This window comes from Plodia interpunctella, chromosome 17, assembly GCF_027563975.2.
Source record: "Plodia interpunctella isolate USDA-ARS_2022_Savannah chromosome 17, ilPloInte3.2, whole genome shotgun sequence".
Lineage (NCBI taxonomy): Eukaryota > Metazoa > Arthropoda > Insecta > Lepidoptera > Pyralidae > Plodia > Plodia interpunctella.
The window spans coordinates 5,939,251-5,955,261 of record NC_071310.1 but is presented as its reverse complement, the minus strand read 5'-3'; the positions used below and the strand labels follow the sequence as shown (position 1 = coordinate 5,955,261).

Genomic DNA, 16,011 nt, shown 5'->3' with positions numbered 1-16,011 from the left:
ATTTAACAGTGTGTATATTTGTGTCCCTTTTACCGACCAAGTATCGTCTTATTCCCAGTTGATAGCATCGAAAATACGTCGATTGTTACTAAACCAAAACTATCGATACACTCGAATCGCGTCGATAGATAGTCGATAGTATCGACTATTCAGTAGTGATACTATCGACAGTATCGATACTATTGAAAGTATTGTGTCTCTATAGTATCGACAAAGTTCAATAATATCGCCTATTTTTTAATCTCGATATTATCGATTGCAGCATTACTTTATTTTCGATAGGACTATTCGCGTTATCGACTATTTTTCAAGGTCAACTATAGATAGTCAAACTATCGATAGTCCAGCAACACTACTAGGTAGGTTTTTTTTCATGTTTGTCTACGGTTACGGTTAGGTTCTTCTACATAGGAGTAGTGACCCCTAAATAAAGAAGAATAGCTTGGTTATGGAAAATCGAAAACGATAGACGTACCTATTTAGTGTAGATAGGTATGTAGGTACCCTTACTCGCATTACTTAACCATAAAACAACAATTTGATTACAATATGGTTGTACATACCGTATATAGTAAATTTAATGTGTATATTTAAATTTAATTATTTAAGTTGTGTACTAATTCTTAAAATAAATAATTGTACAATAATAATTATTATTATACAATTATTTGTCTAATACTTATTCTTTTATTCGTTAAAATATATACCTAAATGTCTTGTGCTGGTGTATGGCAGTCATTTCCTTCCTTTTGTATACAGTATACAAGTACTCTGTGCTTCCCTACTTTTCCTAGGCAGTCAAGTTTGACAGTTTTTGATTGATGACATTGACAGGCGCGGGGGCTGCGAAACTTTTATTTGAATTATAAGAGTAAAGTGAGGGAGGTGCCTACACCTAACCACCTAGGTACCTAGAAAGTATTATTATTTTCAAAGTTTTCTTCGTTGGAGGTATAGGTACCTACAAAAATTGGTAAAAATTCTGTAATCTAAAATTAATTATAGAATACAATAGGTACATGTATACGATGCCAACCTTAAAAGATTTGCTACCTTCCAAATTACATGACGTATTAGAACGAGCTAACATTTGTACAATTAAAGAAATTAGTATTCTATCTATAAATGAAATGAGAAAGTTTACAAATCTGTGTAATGAAGACATTTTATTAATAAAAAACATTGTTTGCCATCACTTCTGTCCGAAAATTATTACAAGTGATCTATTAGAAACAGATGTGAGGATTACCACAGGATGTGATGCTCTAAATGACATTCTCAAAGGTGGATACAGAAGAGGTACTATTACTGAAGTGTATGGTGAAAGTGGGTGTGGAAAAACTCAACTGGCAATGCAGTCTGCATTAAATAATTGGCAAAAAGGTAGTGTTCTGATATGTACAGAAGATTTATTCCCTGTTAAAAGATTTGAACAATTAAAAAAAGGTTTACTGACGTACAATCCGGACATAGATTATGGAGAAAATATTTTTGTTGAACATGTAACAGAAGCTCAAGATTTGCTATCATGTATAAGAGTACGCCTGCCAAAGCTACTCACTAAACATAAGCCAGCATTAATTGTCATTGATTCAATAGCAGCACCTTTCCGTGTCGAAATCACAAATTATATACAACGGGCTGAAGAATTGAGGGAAGTGGCAGTTACATTGTTAAAAATCGCAAAAATATTCGATTTGGCTATACTTTGTATAAACCAGGTGTCTGCTTCATTTAATGAAAATGTTGAATTATTACCTTCCTTAGGCCTTGCATGGTCTAACATGATTTCCACCAGAATATGGATTAAAAAAACTACCTCTTGCATAGATGTTAGAACAATTACATGCGATAATACAGTAAAAAGTAAAGGTGAAGTTTACATTAGAGAGGCTCATGTAATGTTTGCACCTGATGTGCCTAACAGTCTAATTAAATTTGTAATAACAGAACTAGGTATCATTGCAATTTAAATAATATATTATCTACAGCCTATAAAATATATCTATGAGTAAAGAAATATGAAGTTACACTATTATATTTTTTTAAATAGCCTATTAAGTGTCCCACTAGGGTCACAATAGTGGACAAAAGCTTCCCCTTTTGCCTTCTAAGATAGTTAATCTACAATACCTACAATCATGAGGCCCATTGTACTTTTTTGTTGATTATTGACTCAACAAAACATCTTGTTGGCTCATTATTAGACTTTGATTAGCGATTCTCTTCTTAGGTACTTGAAATAAATGGATTTATTATATGGAATTAGTAGGTACTCTACTAGTAGTACATATATACTACTTAATTCTAAGAATTATTATTATTATTACAGATTTGCTGCAGGGTACAGATACTGTAGTATCGCCAAATAAATATTTAGCCTGTAAACTAGTTTTTTCCTAAAAGAGATAAAGTAGTTGGTAGGTATATAAGTTTCAATGTTTTCTGTAGTTTTTATTTCAATACAACAATTTCATAGACAGAGAAATTTTCTATGAATCGAAGAATAATTATGGGTTTAATATTCTTACGAATGTTATTTTAAAACCTCGTTTTTGGTGCTAGTATTAACGCGTACTCGCACCAAGTAGCCCTAGTATCGGATTTTGCGAGTACGACCCATGCCTAATAGGTACTGTACTACTAATGTTACGAAAAAAGAAAACATTTTGACGGCCGAAAAGTCGCCAAGACCCATGGCAAATAGAAAAAAAAGACAAATCTAGAATTTGACAAAGACAGGACAAACTTGACATTGACAGTTTAGTAGTGCAGTAGCACAAGTTACAGTAGTGCAGTCAACAATTTTAGCAAAATTGCTTGCTTGCTTTGCTTTTTGTATTTCTTTGTTAAAATAAATTAAAAATTTTATCTACAGATAAGTTAATACCTACCTACTAAATTAATACCTACCACATAATTTAATACCTACCTACCTGATTAAACATGTCTTGCAATTCTTGTGCAAAACCTTATAATTTTTTTCGAAAAGAGGTATTTTAACTAATATCCGTTCAAAAGTTTCTAATTTTTATTTACATTTACGTATTACGTGTGTTATTTATTGAGACCTAGGTATTCAAGTACTTACAAAAAAATGTAAATGTGAAATGTTTACAAATATTTATTTCGTTTCTTTGTAGAAAGGGTGCCCAAGTTGTGGTTTTAGCTACTGTTCAAAATGTTTAGATAACATGATATATGTTGAGAAATTAAAGGCTGAAGCAAAGGTATGAGTCGTAACCTACTACAGCTTTGGTTCATCTTACCCAAAATAATATTTGCTGTGATTTTCAAAATGTAAAGTTACCACTGCTACAGTATATTATTTTTACAGGTCTGCATGAAATGTGCAAAAACAACAAATGCTCCTAAGATAGTTGAACCTCCCGATGCTTACTATAAGTAAGTTTAAATAGGCTGTATAACTTTTTCAACTGCAATTGATTCAATACCTCTCAATAAAAGAAAGATTACAAATTTATTTATGTTATCATTGTTGCAGAAGAATAGGTCTTAACAGAAATGATGTTCATTGTGATAATGGTGGCACTAGCTCGCAAGATCAAGAAATACATGCTAGATTGTTGAAATTAAAACAAGATACTACACCAAAAATGACACAAGAAGAAGAAATAGCCATTAGGTTAAAAAATATTAAAGGAGAAGTACCTTCTACTTCTGATGCAGAGTTGCAGCAGAGATTAGCCAACCTTAGGGGAGTGCCAGTTAACACTTTGCAAAGTAAGGTAAATACAGCAATCAATGACACATTTCCTTTATGCAAAAGAAGTTTGACTTGTCTGTAATGAATAACATGGTAATATCATTTTATAACCAGAACTAAGGTACTATATAATTATGTATACATATTCCAGAATATATGTCCTATAGTCCCAGAAACAAGAACTGAGCAAGAACAAGCTAATGATTTACTAAAACAATATATGGCACAAGCTCAAATTGATGGACAGTACAAGGATGAGTTTGATGCTCTGGTTAGTGACATGGAAATGAGGGTTCAGAAACTAAAAGATAGTAGCCTTGCAACAAAAACAAAGAATGATCCTGCTAAGGAGGCATCTGATTCTGAAGATGAAGATGAGATTATCAAGAAAATTGTTGAAAAGGTAATTTGCCATACTATTAACCTTTTTGTTTAAACTCAAATAAAGGGCCTTAAAAAATTATTCCTTGCAGATGAAGTTTAACATATCTAACCAGTGCAAAGATCAAACAATTGTTTATATATTGTCTCAATTCTGCATGACTGACAGGTACTTTTACTTTTTAAAACTTAACCTTGATTTATTAATTTTCAGATAAAAATAGAATCATCTCGAGAGGATAATCAAGTTTCTCCAAAAGAAAATGATGAGTTACCTTTCTGTGAAATTTGTAATGAAGATGCTAAAATGAGGTGTCTGGGTTGCCATTATTTATTTTGCAAGAGGTGCTTTCTGGAACACAAGGATGATGATGACGGCTGTGACAGATATGAGCTTTACAAACCTCCCAAAAATCAGTAGGAAGTATAAACAATTATCATACTAAAATTTATAAATTCTACTACCTATGCATTTAGAATAAGTTGTAAATGTATAATTATTATCTTTTATATATACTTGGCAGTTATCAAATAAAAATCATATTTTATTTTACTTGCTTTATTTTCTTTTTTCTCTCAAGTTCTTCCATGACAGTTGGCAGAAACTTCACCAAATCATCTGCTGTTTGTGCATATTCATTATCTACCCAAATTTCTTTTAATTTGCTTATGATAATTCCATACATCTTCCCAGGTGGCACATTGTTGTCCTTTAGAACTTTTCCACTGACAGGAAACCTTGGAATTTCCCATTTATTGAATTTCTCTAAAAGATTTTCATCTCCTCTATATTTTAATACTTCTTTGACATACTCTACTGCATCCTTTTGTTTTATCTTTGTATTTAAAACTAATTTCTCATATGGCCTGTTGAAAACAAAATTATTAAAGCAATTATCCACTTGTGAGATTTTGTAAAAATACTGGCCAGTTGGTTTGTTTTCAGCCAGTCAATATAAAGCTAATAAATAGGCAAGCAGACATGAATTCTATACTTACAACAATGGTTTGTCATGGACTTTATCACCTCTATGTTCTACCAAAAAATAGGCAAGGTCTCTATCATATCCAGAGAACTTCAATCGGTTGTGGAGCACTGTAACTTCATCCATATCTTTCAGTAGAGCCACTAAATATGTGATTGGATGTAAATGCAAGTGGTCGGCCCTCTTTAGGACTCTGTCAAGTTCTTCCACATTGGGTTGTTCAGGTAGCCCTAAATAATAAACTTTTCATATCAAGAAATTAGTCTTACTTATAGATCCAGACCAAATATCTTGTATGTAGGTGTCTTAAATTAAAATTCATGATAACATTAGTTGATAATATTGGGTAATCTATCCCAAAACACATACTCTTTAAAACATAGAAATGGAAATAAAGATAAAAGATGGTAAGATTTGTTCAAAAAATTACCTTACCTATATTCTTTCCCAATCCAACTTCTAGCATTATCTTTAACAAGCTTCCGGCAAATCTTCCCTGCAGTGTTTTTTTAAGTTCTACCCAAATTCTTTCCCCGGATACATTTTGCAGTCCGTCAGCGTTATTTTTCAATATTTTCAATGTTTCTTCTTCATGGGCATCTGGTGATTTAGCAATCTTTCCATAAAATCTGAAGTATCGCATTATCCTCAAATAATCTTCTTTGACTCTGACATCAGGATCTCCAACAAAGGCTACCCTTCTTTTTTGCAAATCTTCATAACCAAAGAAATAATCGTATACAGAGCCATCAAAACCTGTAATTATATAATATACAGAGCAGTCAAATACTGTTATCAGAAATGAAAGATTCTACTATGAATAGAATGTTATACTACCTAAAAACATAGAGTTTATTGTGAGATCTCTTCTATTAGCATCGAGTTTCCAGTCTGTGGTAAATTCCACTTCTGCATGCCGGCCATCAGTCACCATGTCTATTCTAAGGGTAGTGACCTCAAAGTTTTCCTTATCATTGATCCTGGGTGTGATTGTCCCATGTTTCTCACCATTCATATTGATCATACGAACCCCTTCAGCAGTAAACATATCCTTCATTTGTTGAGGGGTGGCTGTTGTGGCAAAATCAAGGTCTGTTGGTTTGAGACCCATCAACAAATCTCTAAAATAATGATACCATTAATAAAGAAAAATATTGAGTAAGAACATACTAATTTATAAAAATGGTTCAGATAACAACAAATTTTAATCCAAATCGAAATAGCTCTATCTGTATGATGCTGTGTATGTTAGTGTGAATGAACTAATATATTATGAACAGTAACATATAGTAAATATAGTTATAATACCTCACAGCACCCCCTGCTACTCGTAATTCATATTGATACTGATCAAAAAACCTTTTCAGATCTAAAGCTTCTGGCGTAAATATGTCTTTGATCTTTTCAATGTCCAATTTAATCACAATCGGGTTCTCTCTGCTTTTCAATTCCATGTCTGTTTTGGATCTCATTCTTCGTCGTTTAGTAACAGTTACGCTGCAATAAAACTACAATATTCTTACTGATATTATTTTAATAATTTCATCATCAGCACTTCATATCGTTTTGCATTATATCTACTATGATGAAACAGAAATAAGAACATTATGTTTTAGGTTATACATTGCCCATGGTTACTTACTCTTGCATTTAAACAACAGCGTAATTTCTGAAATCCCGCATATACAAAGGACATAACTTGTAATTTAATGAAACCTAAAAGATGTAATTCTTATTCTTTTCTTTACCAAAACTGTAACATTGTAACTTTATGCTAAAGATAAAGAAAATGATAGTGGTGACATGAACACACTGACAGATAAAAAAATGACAGTATTTTTTTTCTATTTCCTTAGTCCAATCAGGCCATGACCATGACGATAGGTAGCCACTTTGTAGGTTCTCATCGACGACGACCCGGTTGTACATAGAACTGCAGAGAAGATGGGAAAAAGGAGAAATGAAAAAAACTATGTACGAGTAGTCTTGGGGAAATGGGTGAAATGACCCTAAAATATATTTTGTTACTATCGCACTTTATAATATTTGCCATTGACATAAAGAGACAAAACATACTTTAGCTTACTAACACGTTAAAACTACTCATGTAAATATGTTATATAGGCTCCACACTATCGTCGAACGCGAATGCATGAACAGCAATGTTAGCCGAATCCGTCAAAGTTCGGCGAACTTCTCCACGATAGTGTGTAGCCGGCATTACGCAAACATTCGTGTATTTATTAAAATGAGTTTCCCTTTCTTGTATGCGTACAACGGAAGAAATGGCGCTGATTTTAATTATCTCTTTTCTTTTACGATTGCCGAGCATATAGGCCTCTTTTCATAAATCTGGTAGGTGCAGGGAACCACTTTAATATTTGCCAACTATAGCGCGCACCCCCGTATGCGCGAGTGAGTCTGCTACTTCGTTCATGTCGAAGAATTAAGGCCAAAATAAGGGCTTATTTTATAGAGTACATTATCCTTTATTGATTAATATGGAGTAAGTATAGTAAAACAAACAGGCTTAAAAGCATAACAACCTACTGTCATTTCCCACCCATTAAACTACTCATTCCACTAGATCCTTGTTGCAACTGCTTCATCATGTTATGCAACCCCGACATGCCTCCCATCTGCTGTAAAATACGAGGATCCATCATTTTAGCCATCTGTTGATTGAGTTTCGCCATTTGAGTTTGATTAACATTTTTCGCCATATCGCCGCCTTTGAAGAGTCCCTTGATACCGCCCATCTTTTTGACAACCGCAGCAAACTTGGTATATTGAGCAATGAGGTCTTTGACATCTCTCTCGGTGACTCCAGCGCCTTGTGCGACGCGGGTAATTCTGGTGGGTTGCTTTGTAAATAGCTTAGCGCCATCGCGATGGTCTAATTCCCCTTCATTCATAGAGTCCATGATGGTCATAAGGCGCTTCAACCTCGCCATTGATTCCTGTTCACTACCTTTGGACATAAGGTCTTGAGAAAATCCTGGTATCATTCCCTGTTAAATAAAAATTAAGATTTAAGGTTTACTTCTGTAGTAAAAGTGTAAGAATAAGCAAAAGGGTAAGAATTATAAAAATGAATATGATCTGAATATAAATGATACTGGTTACCCAAAGACAAAGAAAACTAATGAGCTAACATAGCCTATATATATATATATATATATATATATATAAGTTTCTCTGTCTATGCTGACTATTGTGAATTGACATCAATAAATCCACTGTTGAATCATACAACAGACAGAGAAACTTTACTAACAATATATATATATATATATATATATATATATATATATATATATATATATAGTTAGTAAAGCTTCTCTGTCTATGCTGACTATTGTGAATTGAATGTTGTATGATTCAACAGTGGATTTATTGATGAAGATTGCTTAAAATATGTAGTTAAAACAATTACCATGATTTGTGAAAAAGGTCCCATTTTCATAATATTCTGGAACTGCTCATACATAGCTCTGAGAGTGAACTGCCCATGCTTAAGTTTTTCTAACAGCTCATCATTATCATCCAACTTGAGCTCATTGACTTTATCTAGCAGGCCTTCAATGTCACCCATGCCCAGCAGCTTGTTTATGAAAGGCTTTGTCTTGAATGGCTCTAAATCATCAATGTGTTCTCCTGTTCCTATAAAGATGATAGGACTCTGGGTGGCTGCAACTCTATAAAAAGTAATTATCTGATTAGAATTCACTTGTGTAGAGATTTATTCTTATGTATGGAACCATAAAGTAAGTGGAGCAATGAAATTGTGATTTTTGGTGTGGAAATAATTGGAAGGGTGAAGAATGACATAGGCTACTTTTGCCGCGGGCGGACTTGCAGGCAACGGCTACTATTATATGTATATACTATAAGAAACAACATTCCAAATGATAAGTTCAACAAATTTTGATCGCAGTTTCACCTTGAAGAATATCTAAATATGTATTGAAATATACTTACGCCGATAGAGCTCCACCACCCTTGGCGTGTCCATCCAACTTGGTGATAATAACAGAACCGATGTCCACTTTGTCTTTGAAAGCCCTGGCTTGGGCTTCACAAGCCTGACCTATTGTTGCGTCCATGACGAATATAATGTTGTCTGGTTTCTGTTACACAAAGATATAGATATGTTATGGCTAAACCTCAGTAGCCCACCAAAACTAGCCACATCTAGGTCCAGCTGGCTAAATCTAGGTGTTCTGGCGGTGTACACTTCAAGGTTTAACCTTAACAGACTTCACATAATAGTTATATTATTAGGTTTTCTTATACCTACTACTTTGCAAAAGAAATGACATTTCTCTATATTTTTATCTCTATTTTTCACTATCATTATTCATTCAATAATAATTCACATATTTTTTACCTTTTCCTATTCCACCTTTCTTATGGGCTAAGGGAGACTGTGTCAGACAATTCTATCTACAGCCCACATGAAATGTTGCCTCTAAGAACAACAGCAATGATGGTTTAATTTGAAAATTAAATATACTATTCAATTATTAAAGTTCAATAAAATTCACATATTCTTGGTATAGTCACGACATTTTATTTTAATAGCAGATGCATCTATAAAGACTATCTTGTTATTGACTTCATTATAGCACACAGTCAAGTACTAGTGCTATTAATAGATTTAACCTGAGAATACTTACAATGGCATTAGCAACTGCCAACATCTCCTCGAACAAAGATTCCTCCTGTTTGTGGCGACCACTTGTATCCACAATAATCATTTCAAAGCCTTCCTTTTTGAACATGTCCACACCAGTTGTGGCTATCACAACAGGGTCCACTTCTGTGTAGCTGAAAAAAAAAAACTGTTGAATCTTTGTCTTTTCAAATCCAGGTATTGGATTTATTTTATTTATGGGAGTTGTAATATTTGAGGGTGTTCCACAAAGAAACTATGTTAAAAGAAAAGAGTTTCTATTACCAATGAAAATTCCAAAAGGTTTTAAAAAGCTGTTGGATATGGCACAACTTTTATTTTGTGATCACACAATAAATAGAATAAAAAGAATAATGTCTTAATACACATGAGGTACTAACCTTCCATAGAATGGTATTCTGGCTTTAGTACAATTCTGCTTGACCTGATCATAGGCACCAGCTCTAAAGGTGTCAGCACAGACTAAACATGACTTCCAGTTCTTCCTCAAGTAATGGTAAGCCAGCTTTGTACATGTTGTTGTTTTTCCTGACCCTTGTAGACCCACAAACATGATGACATTGGGTTTGCCTTTAATAGGCTGGTAGGGTTTCACTCCAGGGTCGACAAGCTGAAATAATCATTGAAGGTATATTTGTCAACATAAGCATTATAGTGTCTAGTCAAAGTTGCACATGAAGACATATCTTTCTTAATGTAAGTTAATTGCTTTAAGAATATTAAAAAATAAACTCACTTTGACCAGTTCTTTGAAAACAGCTGACTGTATCATCCTCCTCTTATTGAGCCCTCCAGCCATTTCATCAAAGTCAATGACGGCACGTACATTCTCACGAAGGTTCTTTACTAAACGGATATTAACGTCAGCTTCTAATAAAGCAGCACAAATTTGTTTCAGCATAGAATTCAAAACCTGAAATAAGTGAATGGATTAGTTTTGTTGAGTATGAATAGGTAACAAACGATATAGGATGGAATGTGAAATGGAAAATATGTATCAATTAAGTATAGATTCTTACTTCTTCATTAATGATAGTAGCCCTGCTAAGAGACTGCAAGGCAGTTGTTATTTTACGACCTAAATCTGCTAAAACCATCTTGAATATTTATTTTGCCACTATATACAATTATAACGTATCACTAGATTATTTTAACAGGTCAGTTGCATAGAAGATACTGTTTTGTGACATTTTAGATCATATTAATAAGAAGGAAACTGTCCCCGATATATATTTCTAATTACAAATCCGTAAAATTCACAATCCATGCATGAAATGAACACAAAATCGAAGAAACTGACAGAAATAAATTATTGACATTAAATTTTGACAAGACTGGTACACGACAGCGACAATTTGACACGTCAAGAATCAAATCCGGAAAACACCCAGGCAGCATTGAAATAATAATGGGGTTAACATTATTATTTTCTTTAGTCAATCATATCAAATAGCACCCGTGGCTAGCGTCTAGCCCGTGTTTCCACCTGTGTTTATTTTTCCGTGCGCCTAGCAGTCAAGTGAATCGTACTGTATTACAATGAAGATAACAATTAATACATAGATAGATAAATAAATAGATTGTCTGTTTATCGATAAAAAAAAACGATAAACAGACAACCTGCAACATCGCTATGTCCAAAGACAAGAAATGAATGAATGTCTAGAGAATGATTGATTATGAAAAAGAATGAATGATTTAAAATATATAAATTTCGCTTTGTAATCGTCAATGGATTTTGTGTTTTCTGAATAAAATAAATATATTGGATTAATTAACTGAAATGGTAAGTTTTATTCTTATAGTTTGTCATAAATTTATAAATCACTTCAGGGTATTCTTATTCTATATTAAAATTACTTCTCACAAGTCGAATACTGTTTATAGGGTCAGAACCAGTCAGGTGGAGGTAGCGGTGGAGACAAGAAAGATGACAAGGATAAGAAGAAAAAATATGAACCCCCAATTCCTACTAGAGTGGGTAAGAAAAAACGTAAAGCAAAGGGACCAGACGCGGCTCTCAAGTTGCCTCAAGTAACTCCTCATACAAGATGTCGCCTAAAATTATTAAAGCTGGAGAGAATAAAGGACTACTTATTGATGGAAGAAGAATTTATTCGTAATCAAGAAAGACTAAAGCCACAAGAAGAGAAGATCGAAGAAGAAAGGTCCAAAGTATGTAAACTAAAATTTTATTCAATGAAAGTACATTAAAAAATAACAAAAGAATAGTAAAACATATAGTACATAGCACTTAACATTTTGTTTTATCTTCATCAGGTTGATGACCTGAGAGGGACACCAATGTCTGTGGGCAACCTCGAGGAGATTATAGATGACAACCATGCTATTGTGTCTACTTCAGTGGGCAGTGAACATTATGTGAGCATCTTGTCCTTTGTGGATAAAGATCAACTGGAACCAGGCTGCTCTGTCTTGCTAAATCACAAGGTAAGGATTGTCTGCTTTACTTAGATTTGTAAATCTGTAGCCAAACTGCTTTGATGTTCTATGATCTTAGTCTAAGAATTTCTTATTTCGTGTGCTGTAAACAGGGTCATTGGTAGACGGAGGATTCCTATTTATAGTAGCTTAAGTATGGAATATAAATGTTTTCATATTCTTTGTTTTATTATATTAGTAGATAACTAATTTGTTAGAAACATAAATTAATGCCATTATTCCATTTGTTTCCAGTTTTTAAATATTGAAGTGTGATATTTCATTCTCATTTATTAAATAGGTTCATGCAGTGGTGGGTGTGTTAGGTGATGACACAGATCCAATGGTATCTGTCATGAAGTTAGAAAAGGCACCACAGGAAACTTATGCTGATATTGGTGGATTGGATACACAGATTCAGGAAATAAAGGTGCATTTTTTATTTAAATTCATGAATACATTTAGTAATTTAGAACCAAAGCTGTTGTTAAAGAATGATTTCTAAGTGTCCTCTCATTTAAGCATTTTCACAGTTACTTTTTAATTGTATAATGTTGGAGCTCAGGGCCCAATACAATCTCTAAAATATAATGAAGTGCAACATTATCCAGTGTGTCCAATATTCATGGTTGACAAGCCAGGCTTCTTTTGAAAGAGTGATGAAGAAATCTAGCTTCACACTTCTGTCATAATTTTACAGGAATCAGTAGAATTGCCATTGACTCACCCTGAGTACTATGAAGAAATGGGCATCAAACCTCCCAAAGGTGTCATTCTGTATGGTCCCCCTGGTACAGGCAAGACCCTGTTGGCTAAAGCTGTCGCTAACCAGACCTCGGCTACATTCCTACGTGTTGTAGGCTCAGAACTCATCCAAAAGTATTTGGTAAGTAAATAGAAAACTTTCTATTAAAAAAGAATTCCTAAGATTTTTTTTACATATAATATGGAGAAGTAAATTTAGTGTAGATATGAAATTATCATTTCAAAGTGAATTTATTTTTTACCCAATATTGGTATCTATATTTTATGATTTCTGTTAATAACATTTTTAATTTTTTAAGGGAGATGGACCAAAACTAGTTCGTGAGTTGTTCAGGGTGGCTGAAGAACATGCACCATCTATTGTTTTCATTGATGAAATTGATGCTGTTGGTACTAAACGGTAAATTTATGAAAATACTTTTATTTATGTCTAGCCAGTCTTCCATGGATATTTCAAGATAAATTGAGTGTATTTAAATTTTATTTTAGAATCAGTAATTGATTTTGCATATTAGTTATAATATACTTACATGTTATTTTTTGCAGTTATGACTCAAATTCTGGTGGTGAGAGAGAAATCCAGCGGACTATGTTAGAGCTGCTGAATCAGCTTGATGGCTTTGACTCTAGAGGTGATGTTAAAGTAAGTTAGTTACATTAGATTTATGTGAATTAATTTTTAAACCATTAAATATTTTTTATGGTCCACTTGTGGGACACTTAGCAACATTTTTGTGTATCAATTTTTTTACATTCTAGATTAGAGGAATGAAATTGTACACAACTATTTTTTAATATTTTTTTTATTTTAGGTTATCATGGCTACAAATCGAATAGAGACTCTAGACCCGGCTCTCATACGCCCGGGTCGTATCGACCGAAAGATTGAGTTCCCTCTACCTGATGAGAAGACAAAGCGAAGGATTTTCACCATCCACACTTCCAGAATGACCCTTGCTGATGATGTGAACTTGTCTGAACTAATTATGTCTAAAGATGACCTTTCTGGTGCTGATATTAAGGTAAAAATAACATACCCACAAGAAATTAATTTATGATGTCATTTTATGAAGAATATGATTATTGATATAAACAGTCTTGATTAAAGTAGAACGAGCGCAAAGAGCCCTACTAAAAGTCTGCACGTTTAAACCATTTTTATTCCCGACAAATGAGTTATATCAATATTGTCAAGTTCTTTCTGTTCGTCAGTTATACATATTATACACCATCCTACAACAGCACACAATTACTCCTTTTAACCCCAATTTACCTCTGCGAAACCGTATTGTAGCCACCTCCTCTGTTTTCAATACACGATTTACCCACCGCTTTTTCTGTTTCTCAGGTCCATTCCTATATAATAAACTCCAAGCTTCTCTGCACATTTTATCTCTTTCGAAATTCTCCTGCAAACAACTAATCTTTAAATACTTACTCAACCTAAACTATGAAGAAACTGAAAATCTCTTGGTCACCCTTCAATAAACTTCTCTCACTAACATTAACCATATACCTATTATTATTTATTTTATTTATATGGTTATAGTACATAATTTATCTCCATCCTGCTAACGATATGCACATATTAATATTGAATAAATTGAGTGCCTCATGTTATTAAAGAGTCTACTTTCTTCACATTGTTACTGTTAAAATAATATGAAACTATACAATGTACTGATATTATAGTAAATTAGAAATACGAAGGGAGCACTGGAGAACTGTAACACAGGCCCCGCCTTCATCAGTCTCCAGTCTTCTACAATCGTATTTAAGTATGTTTATTTATAACTGTTACTTTTCTGTATTTCCCGTGTACGATTGTTGAAGAGAATAAATAATTTTTTACTTTTTTACTTTATATAGGTAAACTAGTTTATCAAAAGATTACATTTTTTTTTATTAATAAATTATGTGGGTAGTGTATGCCTATATTCACTTCCTCCCCACTAATGTCATATAAGTCATAGCACTGCGAGCAAGCGCTCAGTTATTTACGGCACGGCGAGACACACAGACATTGGAGCATCAGTCATGTGACTGTGATGTACAATTACGTGCGAGGTCGGTGCACGTAATCTCGCAAGTATACTACAATATGAATGCAAAAAAAAGCTGTTTGAAAATTTGGGGCTCCACTGTATCTCTATTTGCCACATAATTTGAGTTTTGTTTTTAGGCTATTTGCACTGAAGCCGGTTTGATGGCCCTTAGGGAGCGTCGTATGAAAGTCACCAATGAAGACTTCAAGAAATCTAAAGAAAGTGTTCTCTACAGAAAGAAGGAGGGCACACCAGAAGGATTGTATCTTTAAAATAGTATTGTTTATTCCGTTTATTTGAAATATATTTTCCTTCATGTTTACTTCTCATAGATCTGGTATCTATGTATGTTAAAAACTTAGAAGAACCTATATTTCAGATAATAATTAAATGTATCGAGAAAGCCTTCAATATATGAATAAATAATTCACAGTAATATATATTTTTCTTCCCCGTAAAATGAACTGGTCCATCGTCGGCTCCTCAGATCTCGCAAAATCTATATATCTAATTTTACAATACTGTTTAGATATATACCTACCTATAATACCATATAATATGTTAGGTATATCTTATATGGTATTATAGGTAGGATACAATGACATGAAGGACATATGAAATCTTTCCATGGAATTAGTAAGTCGGAATACCTACTAATTCCATTAACCTCATTTAAATCAGGTAAAAAGCTGATGATGATAAAATTACCCTCTGTGTTATTCCAGGTTATATTCTACCCGTGTACATAATTTCATAACATTCGGTCCATTATATTTTGCGTGAATATCAAACATACATATAGGATTTAATATTACTACATACCCATGGAATTAGTAGGTACTCCGTTGTACGAAGTACTTATTAAATCCATGCACACACCCTCTCAAATGTTTTTATATCTGAGCAAAGTACTTTGGCATAAAGTATCTATATATAAATAAAGATCTATAGTCTGTGGTATGGTGAAGT

The 16,011-nt window shown here is 33.4% G+C and overlaps 5 protein-coding genes across 11 annotated transcripts; 3 read left to right on the top strand and 2 right to left on the bottom strand.

The window, feature by feature from the left end:
* Window positions 1-854: 854 nt before the first annotated feature.
* On the top strand, window positions 855-2,032 carry spn-B (spindle B). The gene has a single exon (XM_053757796.2). The coding sequence runs from the start codon at window positions 1,020-1,022 to the stop codon at window positions 1,971-1,973; it is 954 nt and encodes a 317-aa protein (XP_053613771.1). The 5' UTR covers window positions 855-1,019; the 3' UTR covers window positions 1,974-2,032.
* On the top strand, window positions 1,243-4,661 carry LOC128677152 (uncharacterized protein). 5 transcript variants are annotated; one of them, XM_053757800.1, is made up of 6 exons: window positions 1,243-1,383; window positions 3,144-3,230; window positions 3,338-3,405; window positions 3,506-3,749; window positions 3,879-4,130; window positions 4,323-4,661. In XM_053757800.1, exons 2-6 carry the CDS (start codon window positions 3,195-3,197, stop codon window positions 4,527-4,529), a joined length of 807 nt encoding a protein of 268 aa, XP_053613775.1. In that variant the 5' UTR covers window positions 1,243-1,383; window positions 3,144-3,194; the 3' UTR covers window positions 4,530-4,661. The 5 variants fall into 5 exon arrangements, with proteins under 5 accessions (XP_053613775.1, XP_053613776.1, XP_053613774.1 ...); XM_053757799.1 differs by lacking the exon at window positions 1,243-1,383 and adding an exon at window positions 2,402-2,420; XM_053757798.2 differs by lacking the exon at window positions 1,243-1,383 and adding an exon at window positions 2,754-2,882.
* LOC128677144 (uncharacterized protein) lies at window positions 3,672-6,924 on the bottom strand. 3 transcript variants are annotated; one of them, XM_053757783.2, is made up of 7 exons: window positions 6,737-6,924; window positions 6,403-6,602; window positions 5,932-6,215; window positions 5,530-5,850; window positions 5,108-5,324; window positions 4,663-4,975; window positions 3,672-3,803 (listed from the first exon to the last, which is right to left on the bottom strand). In XM_053757783.2, exons 1-7 carry the CDS (start codon window positions 6,788-6,790, stop codon window positions 3,780-3,782), a joined length of 1,413 nt encoding a protein of 470 aa, XP_053613758.1. In that variant the 5' UTR covers window positions 6,791-6,924; the 3' UTR covers window positions 3,672-3,779. The 3 variants fall into 3 exon arrangements, with proteins under 3 accessions (XP_053613758.1, XP_053613760.1, XP_053613759.1); XM_053757785.2 differs by having other exon boundaries at window positions 6,403-6,591; window positions 6,737-6,922; XM_053757784.2 differs by lacking the exon at window positions 3,672-3,803 and having other exon boundaries at window positions 4,654-4,975; window positions 6,737-6,923.
* Window positions 6,925-7,562: 638 nt separating this feature from the next.
* Srp54k (Signal recognition particle 54k) lies at window positions 7,563-11,105 on the bottom strand. The gene is made up of 7 exons (XM_053757782.1): window positions 10,810-11,105; window positions 10,527-10,703; window positions 10,171-10,400; window positions 9,774-9,924; window positions 9,076-9,224; window positions 8,531-8,792; window positions 7,563-8,105 (listed from the first exon to the last, which is right to left on the bottom strand). The coding sequence occupies exons 1-7, from the start codon at window positions 10,885-10,887 to the stop codon at window positions 7,647-7,649; spliced, it is 1,506 nt and encodes a 501-aa protein (XP_053613757.1). The 5' UTR covers window positions 10,888-11,105; the 3' UTR covers window positions 7,563-7,646.
* Window positions 11,106-11,441: 336 nt separating this feature from the next.
* On the top strand, window positions 11,442-15,478 carry Rpt2 (Regulatory particle triple-A ATPase 2). Its single transcript, XM_053757792.1, has 9 exons — window positions 11,442-11,576; window positions 11,678-11,965; window positions 12,071-12,241; window positions 12,534-12,662; window positions 12,933-13,118; window positions 13,297-13,397; window positions 13,544-13,640; window positions 13,810-14,019; window positions 15,180-15,478. Exons 1-9 carry the CDS (start codon window positions 11,574-11,576, stop codon window positions 15,312-15,314), a joined length of 1,320 nt encoding a protein of 439 aa, XP_053613767.1. The 5' UTR covers window positions 11,442-11,573; the 3' UTR covers window positions 15,315-15,478.
* Window positions 15,479-16,011: the final 533 nt, after the last annotated feature.

Coding starts and splice junctions, on each gene's coding strand:
- LOC128677152 (XM_053757797.2), top strand. CDS start 2,947: ATGTCTTGCAATTCTTGTGCAAAACCTTATAATTTTTTTCGAAAAGAG. Junction 3,406..3,505: donor CCTCCCGATGCTTACTATAA/GTAAGTTTAAAT, acceptor TCATTGTTGCAG/AAGAATAGGTCTTAACAGAA. Junction 4,131..4,322: donor TCAAGAAAATTGTTGAAAAG/GTAATTTGCCAT, acceptor ATTAATTTTCAG/ATAAAAATAGAATCATCTCG.
- Rpt2 (XM_053757792.1), top strand. Junction 12,663..12,932: donor CACAGATTCAGGAAATAAAG/GTGCATTTTTTA, acceptor ATAATTTTACAG/GAATCAGTAGAATTGCCATT. Junction 13,398..13,543: donor GATGCTGTTGGTACTAAACG/GTAAATTTATGA, acceptor TATTTTTTGCAG/TTATGACTCAAATTCTGGTG.
- Srp54k (XM_053757782.1), bottom strand. CDS start 10,887: ATGGTTTTAGCAGATTTAGGTCGTAAAATAACAACTGCCTTGCAGTCT. Junction 9,225..9,773: donor TGGCAGTTGCTAATGCCATT/GTAAGTATTCTC, acceptor TTTGTGTAACAG/AAACCAGACAACATTATATT. Junction 8,793..9,075: donor GGTGGTGGAGCTCTATCGGC/GTAAGTATATTT, acceptor TACTTTTTATAG/AGTTGCAGCCACCCAGAGTC.
- LOC128677144 (XM_053757783.2), bottom strand. CDS start 6,790: ATGTCCTTTGTATATGCGGGATTTCAGAAATTACGCTGTTGTTTAAAT. Junction 6,603..6,736: donor GCTGTTGTTTAAATGCAAGA/GTAAGTAACCAT, acceptor AGAATATTGTAG/TTTTATTGCAGCGTAACTGT. Junction 5,325..5,529: donor TGGATTGGGAAAGAATATAG/GTAAGGTAATTT, acceptor TTTATTATTTAG/GGCTACCTGAACAACCCAAT.
- spn-B (XM_053757796.2), top strand. CDS start 1,020: ATGTATACGATGCCAACCTTAAAAGATTTGCTACCTTCCAAATTACAT.